The following is a 13,997-nucleotide window of genomic DNA, read 5'->3' as shown; positions in this document are numbered from 1 at the left end:
AACGATTTTAATGATAATTTTATAAACCGAGTGAGGGATACTGAAGTAAACAATCAAATAAATGACTTTTCAAACAACGAAAGTTCTCAACTCAATTCAATTGTTCTTCACGAAATTGACTTGCCACAAACTGAAAGCTTGGTTAACTCAATTAATATTAATAAGCCGGCAGGAAGTGATGGTCTGACACCAAGAATGATTAAAATTATCTATCGTCACCACCCATTACTAATAACCCATCTGATTAATAAATCTCTAGATACTGGAATATTTTATAATGAACTAAAAAAGTCGATTGTTACGCCTATATACAAGAAAGGTAATAAAGATGACATGAACAATTACAGACCAATTTCGATTTTACCTATTATGTCGAAATTATTAAAGAAATGGGTAAAACGACAACTTAATAGTTATTTACACGCCATTGCCTACTACTCACATCATCAATTTGGTTTCAGGGGAAAAAGGAATACTGAAATAGCTATGATTAAATTAATGGATTATACACAAAATGAAATAAATTGAAAGCAAAAAAGTAGCAGCTGTATTTATAGATATCAGTAAAGCGTTTGATACAGTAAACTGGGATATCTTATTGGAAAAACTAAAAAATATTGGAGTAAGAGGACTCCCGCTCGATTGGTTCAGATCTTTTATAACAAATAGGAAACAGACCGTTAAAGTAGGCAATGCGATAAGTCAGGTAAGGGCAATAGATACAGGCGTACCTCAGGGATCGGTCCTGGGCCCAATACTTTTTTTCTATTTACATTAATTAAATTCATAATATCAATATTTCCGGTAAACTTGCTTCATTCGCGGATGATACAGTTCTGGTTTCCTCCGCTGAAACAACTGAAGAACTGATAAAAAATTTTGAAAAAGACATCCATGCAATAAATAAAAGAATTCGAAACCTTCGACTTAGGCTAAATGCTAGCAAAACTAAATGGGTTCGTTTTAATTTAACTAACTTAAGCACACAGACAGATTTAATGAAATTTCATGAATGTAACGACTTTCTTTCAAATACTATATGTAACTGTTCATACATTGAAAGAGTACAGCATTATAAATATCTTGGAATCATTATTTCATCTAACCTAAAATGGAAAGATCATACTGATCAAGTTGTTAATAAATTACGAGCAATTACAGCAATGACGTATAAGTTAAAGGCTATCATCTCACACCAAAGTTTGAAAGAAGTGTTTTTTGCATGGGTGTTCCCACATATTTTATATGGACTACAAGTTTGGGGGGGGGGGGGGAACGTATAAAAATTCAATCCATACTATATATAATCTTTGTGACTGTTTGCGACGTGACATTATACAAACTAACAGTTCTTCACAAAATAAAGTATCATTAATCCAATTTAATATACGGCAACTTTATCTGTATAAAGTTTTAGTATTCATCTATAAGAATCCTGTATCCCAGAGTGAATATACAAAGAAGCACTATGAGATCACAATATTTATATCAAATACAATTACCTAAAAAAACAATTTTCAAAAAATCAATATGTTTTCTTGCTCCAAGAATATGTAGAGAATTTGATGATATTATTAGACAACAGCAATCATTTTATATGTTTAAAAAGGCTATAAAAGGTCGTATACTGGAAATAGCAGATATGGAGCGCTTCGTTTCGTTCGATAGTTAATGAAATTGCAAATGATATAAGGAGTAAAATTTGTTTATATCTTTGTTGTGTAAGAAAATATATCTGTATTTCGACATATCAGACTGTAGTTTAACATTTTAAGGTAATATACTGTATTTGGTGTGACTTGCCTGCAGCAATTGTAGTAAAATATATCTATGTATGTTGCAAGAAATTCTTTATGTAATGTATCAATACGACCCATGGAAGGTTATTTATATACCTTTGGGTCGAAAAGTGTTTGTTTAACTTTTTTTTTTTTTTTGTCTGTTTTGACCATTGTGCTGTTTGTTCAATAAAAAAAATCACTTGTGTAATAAATAATTTTATTAAACTTTCATCAAATGTTATATATATTTTCTGCATAAGGTCTGTATAGTGGGAAATATAAAACATCTGTGATACCTTTACTACAACGTAATCAAACTACAACCGAGCTTAACTAATTCAATCTTCGAATTTTTGGATAGTTCGAATTTTAATAATTCCCCTTGAGTTTCCTATTAAATTGAATGTTAGAATTACCTGTTTAGTTCGAATGAGGAGCTTACTTTCAAAAAGGGGAAAAGGAAACGGGGTTATACAAACGGGAATATTTTTGGTATAAATTACAATGCAAGTCAGTCGTTTCTGTAAAGTAGTCGAAAACACGACAGAATCAATTTCATTCCTCTATTTCGCGAGATATGAGCGATTATATGAAAATGACCACTTTTAGGGACCATATACTTGATATAAATATGAAACTCATTGAAAAATTTCTCATGACAAATTATGTGAAAATGTTTAAATATGTTGCTCATAACTTTCCTGAAATGGGCAATTATTGTTTTAAGCATACGGTGATACGATAAATAAATCATCCATCCCAGTTTTTCAAACATTTTCTTTTTTTAAGTATTCGAGTATTAAACAACAAAAATTTGAAATTTTTCACTATTTCAGAAATTTGTTTCATTCCTTAGACAACATGCATGAGCTGAAATGATAAATATACCAATGTGCAAAGAATTCACAAATTAATACCATACAATTATATTGATGTTAATATTTACGGAGATAATAATCAAAAAATAATGGTTCTCCCAATAGCATAAATCATCTTAGTGTGCGCCAAGTTTAAGCGATAGTGGTTATTGGTGGAGTCGTCTCTGCTAAAACCACGACATTTCGTTTCATCCGTATTTTGTTAACATTATCAAAAATTGGAGAATTGCAAAATGAAAAAAAATTATAATATAAAATAGTGAAATTTGTTTGACGAAAAATTCTTATATACTTTTTTCTAAATTGATGAAATTGTCGTCACAAACAATTGCTTTGTAACACATCGTTTGAAATAATTATGGTATAAATATTCGTTCAATCGCGGATATAAAATCACTAACATAAAGAGTAATAAAAAAAAGTTTGTTTTTCACCTCCATAAAATAAAAACTATTTTTTAACAGCACTAAATCTAAACACTCGCGTAGCACATATCGTTCGAAACTTGTTTGGTGTGTGTTTTTTCCCCTGAAATCATCTTCAAAAATTCAGTTTCTCCATGTTTAGAATATATATACACCGCTCTCTACCCCTCACTACCCCGGACTGATGCAAAGCGCCGTATTTCCGTTACCTCAAAAGAGACAGAGTTGCGTCGGAAAAGTTAGCAAAGATTTATAGCGGTGGCTCCCCTTGCCCCGTACTCGCAAGTTTCGAATCACTCGCGTCGTTCTCCCCATGAAGACAGCCATCAACTCGATGCAACATACAAGGCATTTGACTAAAATGGGTGACTGAATCCAATGACTAGGGAGGAAAATTGCACGTGCGCCCAGTGGCACATAAGGGCCGGAGACGGCAGCCTGGGATTTCGAAAGAAGTGTGGGAAAGACTCGTGGGCAAGAAAGATGAAGAAGCTGGCATGTTGAAGTGGGAGAGATTTGAGAATGGTCTGAATATACAATGTATACAAAATTTATATATACAGTATATATGTGGAAACGAAAAATTATTTTACAAAGATCTGCAACGAGGAAACTACAAGTCTTGGACTATCTGATGAATAATAAAGAAACTATTTTGATAATACCTGGGAGCAAGCAGTGAACAATCCACTAGTGATTCGGAAGTAGAATCTGAAACAGATGCAGATTCAATATAGAGGGGCGCATTTAGGCTAATAAACCATATTATTTAAGTAATACACCCTGTATAATTTATGAATGTTTTTGTATATACACTTTCATAATGTGATGGTGGTATTGTAACCTCGAATATTTGTATGAGCTCATTATGGTATTCGTTTCCAATATATGTGTCGTGCATAGTAATGTTTATGTGTATCAACAATTATATAAAAAGGGAAACTTATATTATGTAAATAGCGTATATTATATAAATATATTATGTAAATATGTGTGGGTAATTCAAATGTGATCGCTGCCACCCAGCACTGTGAACGGGGGCTGTGTTTGATTGTTCCAGCCGCACTTTTATAGTATGATAGTAATTTTGTAACCTTGAGTATTTGTATGAGCTCATGGTGATATTTGTACCCAATACTACCTTCATAGTAATGTTTATGTGCGTTCCCAATAGTATGAAAAAATTGAAATTTTTGTAATGTAAATAATGTATGCGTGTAGTTCAAATGTGAATGTCCAGAACTGCCAACGGAGGCTCTGTTTGATTATTCCCGTCGCAGTGCAGGCTCTGTGTGTATTCTGTGTGTGTATATTATTGCACATTCTGTAAAAGGTAAGGGAAAACAAAACTGCGCAGCACTATGGATGGAGGCTTTGTTTCCCATCAGGCGCTGTGGAGGCGCTGTATATATATATTTTTATATACACATTGTGTATATATTTAGACTATTCTCAAATCTCTCCCACATCAACATGCCAACTTCTTCTTACTAGCCCACAAGGTTTTTCCATATTTGTTTCGAAATCCCAGGATGCAGTCTCCGGCCCTTTTGTGCCACTGGGCGCACGTGCAATTTTTCTCTCTAGTCATTTGGTTAAGCTGTCCATTTCAGTCAAATGTCTTGTACGTTGCATCGAGTTGATGGCTGTCTTCATGGGGAGAACGAGCGAGCACGGGGAGCCACCACTATAAATCTTTGCTAACTTTTCCGACACAACTCTGCCTCTTTTGAGGTAACGGAAGTAAGGTGCTTTGCATCAGTCCGGGGTTGTCAGCGGTCTATCTATCTATCCGCTCATTACAATGAAATATTTTTTCAGTATCACACATCAGAACATTATCTGTTTTTTAATATACCCATAGCTTGGAAACGCTTGATTTTTCAAATTAGGATTTCTGTTGTACCCTTGTGTCAGGAAAGTTTTCTGACAAGGACGAACCGAATATCGAACTCGCGACATCTCTAAACATGCTTTGGTACTTTAGGCGTGTATCTTATCGACCGGGCTACCGCGCCCTTATTTTGGAATGCCCATTGTTTAATTTGCAAAGAGCTGTCGTATTAAAATCATGTTTTTCCACAACCCAACCAGACAAAACCGAAAATTAATAAAATTTCGCACCTCTCTGAATATCAAATTGGAAAACTGTTTTAGTTTTTTAATGATATCGTGAAGTTCCTGAATTTTTTTAAAATTGAAATGCATGTGTGTGTGTGTGGGTTCTGTATCCTACGACTGGTATACTAATGTTTGTAATTTATTACTTGTATATTTTTTCTTAGTATGCCATCCTTGTATGGGTCTGGCCCCATAAGCAAATAAATTATTATTATTATTGAATATTATGAACATATTTTTATGAGTTTTCATTCAGTCGTACGAGTCCTGTTCAAATACAGACATCATTCATCAAATAAATCACGTCAGCTTGTTTTCTGCGTTTTGTATAAGTAAATTCACACACAAACATCTCCTGATTGCGATGCGTAAAAACGCTGAGAAAACTGCAGTATGTGAATGATGAATATTGTTCTACTTTTGTGTTCCGTGATATCCGTGCACTTCGCCTTCGCACAAAATGCGGAGAAATTTGAACAATTCGGGATCGTTCCTGACGTTATTCCTGAAGCACCCATCCAAGACCTCAAGGCAAGTTTGGTTTTTTTTTTTCATTATTGACGTTAAAACCGAGTTGCCGTGGCAATCGTGCTAACTTTCATGTGCTCGAAATGAGTGACGAAAAGAATCGAGCAATGTACAGTGATACCTGTTTTGTTTGCTGTATCAGTAGTGTACTAAAGAGTATGGACGGACAATTCATCTTTTTCGCTTTTTTGCAACTGTTAAGTTGTTTGACCGTAACCGCTTCAAATTGCTTATAAAAAAAACTTAATTTGTAAAGTATTATTGTTTAAATATACTTGTCAAGTCAAAAAAATTAACGGGTTTACTGTGAAAAATAATTAAACAAATGCAATACCGTAGAAAGTGCCCTGATTGGACATTATTTTGAAGAAAAACGGCAAGTTGATCAACTTTGCCCAAGAATATCAAGAATACACCAACGAATAAGGCATATAAACGGAAATAAAAAGTCCTTATGCATTTCAACACCAATGGGTGCCGTCTTCAGAGGAATGGTGTGACACCATGGCTGAAATTCATTTCGAGCGGGAATTATAAGAAAATTCGAATAGACCAATCGGATAGCACTATTCCGCAAGCGTCCAATCAGGACGCTGCATTAGTATCTCACGCAGGCTCACAGCTTCATTCTGACAACGAAACCGAGCGTTAAGATTTGGTGTTCAACCCAAGTGGGAAACTCGGTCAGCGTGACTAGTGGTTAAATTTTCCTCTGAAGACGGCACCCATTGGTGTTGAAATGCATAAGGACTTTTTATTTTCGTGTATTTGCCTTATTCGTTGGTGTATTCATAATACGTCTAAATTAGTTACTAATTTCTCATTAGATGAAGCTGCAATGGAAATTAAACCTGTTTCCTAAATATCCACCATTTGCAGCAATAAAAAGTATAGTCTCCGGAACATAACTCGCAGAAACCCATATTAAACGAATGAGCCAAGATTTTGAAAATACCGCGAAATTTCGGTATAACGATGCTCTGTGGACCAAGAAAAAATATTATTATAGAGGGAGGATTATTCGGAAATTGAGAGGCAGCGCAGCTTAATATTATGTAGGGTTTGAAGAGAGTTTTCTCGTTATATCGAGTATCGTTGTAGTGAGCTTTCACTGTAATGCTAAAGGATGCTTATTTTTGTCTTACGCGTTTTATACTTCATCTTCCAGTTAAGCGAGGTTTAACTGTACGTACCTCATCTCAGTTCTGAAGTCGATTCAGTCTGTACCGGCTGAGATGTTTGCTGGAGTTTCTGTGCGAAATTTTGTTCTGAGGCTATGCCAAGTTGTCGCTGCAAATGGTATATAGTTTGAGATTATAGTATTTTTATTTTATACAAATGCAGTGCCATCTGTTGAAAAACTTTGTTACTAATTATGAAATTCAGACTGAAAATTCGCTGTTTTCTTTACCTCTTCGCTCCAGAGATCCATTTATGTGGACCTTCATGTTTAATGGTTTTGAATGCTTTTTAATGATTCTTTTCCCAATTCAGGACCTGAGGTACGTATGTGTGTATCTAACTCCAATGTTCCTAGTAGATTAATTAAACCGGAGTCAATTAACTGATTAATTTTTTTTAATTAAATTTTTATCTTTAAGGAACATTTTGATACAAAATAGACACAAATCAATCAAAAAAAAAATTTTTAACTGTCAGTTTTGTTTCAGGGGTGAAGAGAACCACTTATCAGAGATTTTCCCGCATCTAGCACGGGCACATCGTAATCTTTGCCCTTAGAAGGCACTAACTTTTAACGGAAAGTAAAAATTTAATTAAACCTGCACAAAAATTGTGTATTCATGCGACATCCGCCTGCAGATGTTGGCACTAGATGAAGATGGTATTATAGCGCTATTTGAGACCCCGATGGACCAATTATGATTCTGGTAATCCTTTATGCTTCTGTTCTGATTTGAAAGTTTTTCTCTGTTCCGTAATCTTCTCCCCCTAGAGGCGTTAAAAGTAAACATTAAAAAAGTCGCTGTCCAGACTTTTCTTTTTAATGTCCCGGTTTTTTACGTATTTTCAACGAAGACAACTTGACTTTTCATTCTTTAAATTAACGATTAAAATTATCTGCCCAACTCAGAAATTACCTAACGATAATTACGACCACACAAATACGAATATTCACCTCGCATATTTGTTATGTGTTTTTAATGCATTGCAATTTGAAGTAGCGCTTCATTTCCCGTTATTGGCGACTTTGCCGACTTTTGGCACCATTTTTGGCAATAGTTGGCATTTACCCGTATTTCGAAGCCCAATTTACCGTTTTCCTCTCGAGCAAATATGGTCAGTCTAGTGATACGTGAATCAGAATCTTAAGATTTTTAAATTAAAAAATTAAGTATGATTTCCTATCATTGTCCTTTATTCCTAGTAATAGACGTGTGAATAGAATGAGCAAATAACAGAAAAGCTGACATTCTCTGTGCAGAAAAAAAATTAAAAACCCGTCAGGCAAGTGTTGCCACAAACTGTACATTTCCACGCTTCCCATTCTTTCTTTTATATTAATTTTTCAGTTGGGTCCGGCAATTTTGGGACGCTTTGTATGTCAGGAGTGCACAAACTTTTCAGTCCGCGGGCCAGATGTGCGGTATTTTTGCCACTCATGGGTGAGAAATTTGTATACTAGATAAAAGGACCATATATAACCTGTATTTTACGAGGCATTCCCGTAATTTTGGCAATCCTGACTTTTTCCTTTAGTAAAAATGTCCGTTATTTTGGCTTGATTTACCGAGGGACTTACTTGAATTTTTATTCTCTTCTGAAATTAAGAATATTTTCATGATTTTTAAATTATATTAAGATATTTATGACTCTATCATAATTAATTATAATAATATTTATACATTAATCTCACATATCTCTCAAACATATGCAATTTGTGGTGAATATTTCAACCCACTGAGACTTGCAGCAGCCATCATTTTCTGCCGTTATTGACTTCTCAGCAATTTTAGAGATAGCTGGAAACTTTTCTTGACCTTCAACCTTTTTTTCGGCTGTAATTGGCAAATTTACTTGCATTTCACAATTTGTTTTGGTGGTAATTGGCGATAACTCCGTATGGATCCCTATTTCGTCAATCTTCATGAACAAAATATCGTCAGTCTGGGATATTGTGTTTTATATAAGCCCCGTTTACATTGGAAATAATAAAAAGCTGGTTCAAAACCCGCTTCAGGAATTTTCACCAATGACTGCCCTCCATTTCTTTACTTACGAAGGAAAAAAAGTTGTCAAGCAGGTGTTAGAACTCCCAATGCTACCGCAATGTTGCGCATGTAAACGGGGCTATATTGATATACTTTTTTACCGGAATACCTTTTGCGGGGCCGGATGGAACCCCTTCGTAGGCCGCATTTGGCCCGCGGACTGGAGGCTGTGCACCTGTGCTGTTTTTCATCTATGTTTGTCATTCATTTTACCCAATATGAAAATAGAAAAAAAAAGTTGAGCCTTCTATTTATTTAAGGTGTCGTACTCCGAAAACATGGTCGATTTCGGGAACGAGCTGAGTGTAGATGGCACGCAAACCCCACCGGACATCGATTTCAACGCTGACGGTGACTCATTATACACTCTGGTCATGATTGGTAAGATTTCAGAATCGCTCAATCAAACGCCTGGGATAAATATTCGTGTAATTTTCGAGAGCATTCCTGGAATCAGATCTGAATATTTCGATAACTTATGGTTCCGCTTCAAGGACGCATCATGGTCCTTGAAAGAGGACTGGTCATGGTCCTTGAAGGAGGACTAGTCATGCTCTTTAAAGGAGAACTCGTAACTTCACAATTTGTTTTCAATCATTAATTTTTTTTCCCTCTTTTCTTTCGGTGCAGATCCCGACGTTCCGTATCCCAGTGATCCTTATTTAGCAAATTACCTGCATTGGCTGATCGTCGACATTCCTGGGAGTGACGCTCATAAAGGGAACGTGCTGTCTGAGTACACTGCACCAGCTCCTCCGTCTGGACGTAAGTGAGAGCATACCACACGTAATTTATTATATGCTTGAAACAATGAGAAACCTAACACACATCAAACAAATATATTGACCTATTTTGAATGAACTCCGTAACCAGTAACGGATCCAAGGTGGAGGAGGGTAGTCCCTCTCAAGAATCAAACAATATGGAGGAAAATTTGTCCGTCCCGTAAAATACGGGATGATTCATGGAACTTACACAATAAGTCACCCCTCCTAAAAATCACCCTAAATCCGCATCTGGTCAACACCTTCTATAGTGATAGGATATACCACAAAAACACCTAAAGATTTCGCATACGTCGGACTGCTATATCCAATGGCTACAGGTGAAATGGACAACACTTCAGTGACGTCAAAGCTTCGCGCGGAGGCTTTCTGCTATGGAAGGTGCTGATCTGGTCCTCAGCAATGGCGGAGATGCTTGAGAGAGTCTGTGGAGTCCTGGCGTCGGAGCTCGGGGGTAGGCGCAGATCCGGAATAGGACGATGGAGACGATCAACCCTTCCAAGAGCCAGACAATATAGGGAAAAAATAGGCGTTTCCCGTAAAATATGAGACACTCTTGTGAGCCTACACAATGCGTCGCTCATTCCGACGCACATTTCCCTTGGTCACACATTTGATCCTCAAAACCCGGTTTCACTGAAAGCAGGTTGCCCGCGCCGCTTTCAGCGTGAAAACGCTTGATTGGTGAAACGACCTAAAATGCAGGTTTTTCGTATCTTCAAAGTCAACAAATTCTCTTCAATTTTTCATTCTCAGACATACATGACTCTCATAATCAATGTTAATGTGGATAAAAGTTACTGGGATATGGCATTTTACTGGTGAACCGTTGATCCTAGAGGTGTACTTCCAATTAGGAAAAAGTATCCAAATAAAGTTTAGTACGGAGATATGTGTCATTCATGGTCAAAAGGGTTTTGTATAGTTTTTAAAATAAAAATGTTAACCTCTTACACGGACACCCTGTCTTCAAAAACAGAATTAGAAAGTTGTTGCCCTATCTCTAGTGAGATATTCGAATTCGAAAAACGGAGTAAAGTCGGGGGGGAAACAGTATAAACGGACAACGCTTCTTTCCCAATTTTTTTTTTACGCCATTTTTTCCAAATTTTCCCTAATTTTTTTAATTGAAATTTCTTTGTGAATGTTGGTCTTAAGAACATGGATTTTTTTTTTTTTTTTTGGCCTCAGGGGAGAGACAGGACAAATTTTCTAATTGAATTTCTGAGGACAAGGTGTCAGTATAAAAAGTTGGCATTTTATTTTAATACTTATACAACCCCTTGCAATACGAATGACATATCTGAGTACTACACGTTATTTGGATACTTTTTTTCCCCTTATTTTAAGTATGCCTCTAGGATCAACGGTTTGACAGTGAAATGCCGTGCTTGCTGTTACCTATGCACCTTGTATAATGAACATTTTTTATAGTTTATGATTAATATACAAATACAAAACAAAACAGGCAAATTACCCAACAAGGTGGCCGAGAAAAAGATGCCCATAACAGATATGGATGTCATATATTTCTAAAATACAGCAGCCTCCAATTAAAACTGCAATTATAAAAACTAAAGACTATATTATGTTACTGCCAAAGCCCGAATTTGGTCACTTCGCGAAGTGGCTTTCCCAGTTAATCCGGCCAATGTCTGAAATTCGGGATTTCGACGGGCTTCGGCCGGCCCCTATGTATCGATCCCTGTACATTCCTATGAAGCTTCACTGAGATATCGATATTCCTTTGATCGTTAGGGTGAACTGATCCAAAAACACAAGCTGCAACTACAATATATAAGATGTCTCGCACCATTTAAAACAAACTTGAAAATGCATTCTCTAACAAACCAGGTCATCCCAAGGTTTTTAGTGTGCAGGAAGAACTAGCATTTGCTAGTCAAGTTGACAAATGTGTAATTATAGGTTCCTAACAATTAATCCTTCAAAGTCTGTTAAGAAGAGGGTTTTTTTTTTTTTTTGGTCAATTTGTAAGGCATAAGATTTTTAATTTTAAAAAAAACATGTAACTATTGCTATTTTTATGGTCAATACAAGTTGGAATATAAGTTTTTCTATCGAAAAATGGAAGTTTTATTACGAGAACGGGTTCGAGAAATAACCTATCTCTTCATTTAATGCTTTAAGATAGGGGGAAAAGTGAAGTGGGCCAAAGTTAGGCACATACAGCGTGTCCCTCAATCGATTGACGGTTTGCTAAATGGAATAGAAAGGAAACGGTGACAGATATCGAAGTCATTCTCGCAGAATACAAATGTGTGAAGTCACAAATTTCAGTCAAGTCAATCATGTTGCAAGTGTTACAGATATACAGCCAAACCGCGTTAGTGCGTCACCCGGTTAACACGTCACTCCGCTTACTGGGTCATTTTTTGGAAGTCCCAATTGTCCTCATGCAGGAATTGGCACAGCTATGGTTTACTCCGTTTAACGAGTCACTCCGCTTACTAAGTCATATTTTTGCTCTCCCAAGAGTGACTCATTAACGAGGTTTGACTGTAGTTATTAAAATGAAATAAAAATTAACTTTTTATACGGACATCCTGTGCCCAAAAACCCTATTAGAAAGTTGTTGCCCTGCCTCTCTTGATGCCGACAAAAAATTTCCACGTTTCTAAGGCCGGTATTACACTATAAAAGTTTGATAAAATCCCTTGTATAAAACTCAAAAAATTCAACCAATAAAGTTCATAGGTTACATTCGAGCAAATGAAACTGATAATCTTATTGGCATTTTACAAGTTTTATAAAATTACTTTTATCAAACTTTTATAGTGTAATCCCGGCCTAAGTGCAATATTCGTCAAGATATTTGAATTCAAAAAATTGGAGGAAAGTTGAGGAAGAACAAAACAAAAACACTAACGGACAACGCTTCTTTCCCCCCATTTTCTTCCGATTTTTGAATCTCAAATATCTCTGCAAGTATTGCACTTAGAAACGTGGTATTTTTTTGGTTGGCATCAAGAGAGATAGGGCAACAACTTCTTTATTGGGTTTTTGGGCACAGGGTGTCCGTATAAAGAGTTCTTTTTTTTAATAACTATACATCCCCCTTGCAACGTGAATGACGTATCTGAAATTCCTGACTTCGCACATTTATATTCCCCCAAGAATGACTTTAATAACTGTCATCGTTTTCTTACTATGCCATTTTTGAAAACTGTCAGTCGATTGTGGGAACACTCTGTATATAAGGGATGCATTGGCTCAAGATGCTTCAAATTTTTTTTAATTAGCTTAATTGAAAAAAAAAAAAGATTTTTATTTACATATACATACAGTCTATCGATGTAAAATAATAATTGCCATAACTCCAAAGGTACTGGTTATATCATGTCGTTGCAGCTGCTCACCGTTACATCTTCGTCGTCTACAAGCAAAGAGGTCCGTCCACTGCCGAACCGTTCGAGGACGACACGAACTTTGATTTGGAAGAATTCACACAACAGCAAAAGCTGGCACTTCCAACAGCCGGAAACTTTTTCTTGGCGAGGACATGAACCGAAGAAGAACAAAAACCTTCGTGTAAACTAACAATCCAAAGGGAAATGATTGATAAACGTTTATATAAATCGATAAAAGTTTTGAAAGAATATTATCTATCTCTTCTCTCTTGATGTGTGCGTGTGTGTTTTCAGTTGGTTTTTTTTTTTTTCTCAATCAGACACACAAACAGATCATACTGTATACGAAATTGATTCTGTGCAAATGTTTCAAGATACTGTACTTCGCGCAAATTTCGCCTCGGATTTTCACCAAACAAGTTTAAAAATTTTCTCATGTTCTGACCATGTTTCGTGGTTTTCTTTTTTTCAATCCGAACACGGCCCATGCTCTATCGCCCTCGAGCAATTTTGGCATGTCCCCAATGGGGCTGGGCAGTGGCGGACTTTATTATACGAGAACGATAATAATATAATACATGAGATAAAATAAAACCACGCACAGATACAGCGATTATATACAAGTAGAACATGTTTAACGTAACACAGAAAACATGAACATAGAAAACATGTAAAGAAAACACGGGGGGGGGGGATATATACACACACGCGCACACAAAAATGGGAGGGGCTCACTGCATAACGGGTGCGCACTCGTAAGATGCACGTAGGAACATGTGCATCCATCTTAGTATGCCGGATCACGAGTGAAAGTAAATCCTGGGTTGCCTGACCAAAACCTCCTAGATACTACTAGGAGACTAGTCTCTCTAGGAGGCTTT

The 13,997-nt window shown here is 36.2% G+C and overlaps 1 protein-coding gene across 2 annotated transcripts; it reads left to right on the top strand.

The window, feature by feature from the left end:
- Window positions 1-5,543: 5,543 nt before the first annotated feature.
- LOC149084033 (protein D2-like) lies at window positions 5,544-13,360 on the top strand. Of its 2 annotated transcripts, none has more exons than XM_089234380.1 (4): window positions 5,544-5,736; window positions 9,224-9,344; window positions 9,594-9,728; window positions 13,118-13,360. In XM_089234380.1, exons 1-4 carry the CDS (start codon window positions 5,605-5,607, stop codon window positions 13,270-13,272), a joined length of 543 nt encoding a protein of 180 aa, XP_089090506.1. In that variant the 5' UTR covers window positions 5,544-5,604; the 3' UTR covers window positions 13,273-13,360. The 2 variants fall into 2 exon arrangements, with proteins under 2 accessions (XP_089090506.1, XP_089090505.1); XM_089234379.1 differs by having other exon boundaries at window positions 13,092-13,360.
- The last annotated feature ends 637 nt before the right edge of the window (window positions 13,361-13,997 follow it).

The sequence above is a fragment of the Pholcus phalangioides genome, unplaced genomic scaffold (genome assembly GCF_987345545.1).
Source record: "Pholcus phalangioides strain wild (caught in Gottingen) unplaced genomic scaffold, Ppha-v1.0 ptg000008l_1, whole genome shotgun sequence".
Taxonomy (NCBI): domain Eukaryota; kingdom Metazoa; phylum Arthropoda; class Arachnida; order Araneae; family Pholcidae; genus Pholcus; species Pholcus phalangioides.
Note: the sequence above shows the minus strand (reverse complement) of the source record. Positions and strands in the feature narration are given on the sequence as shown.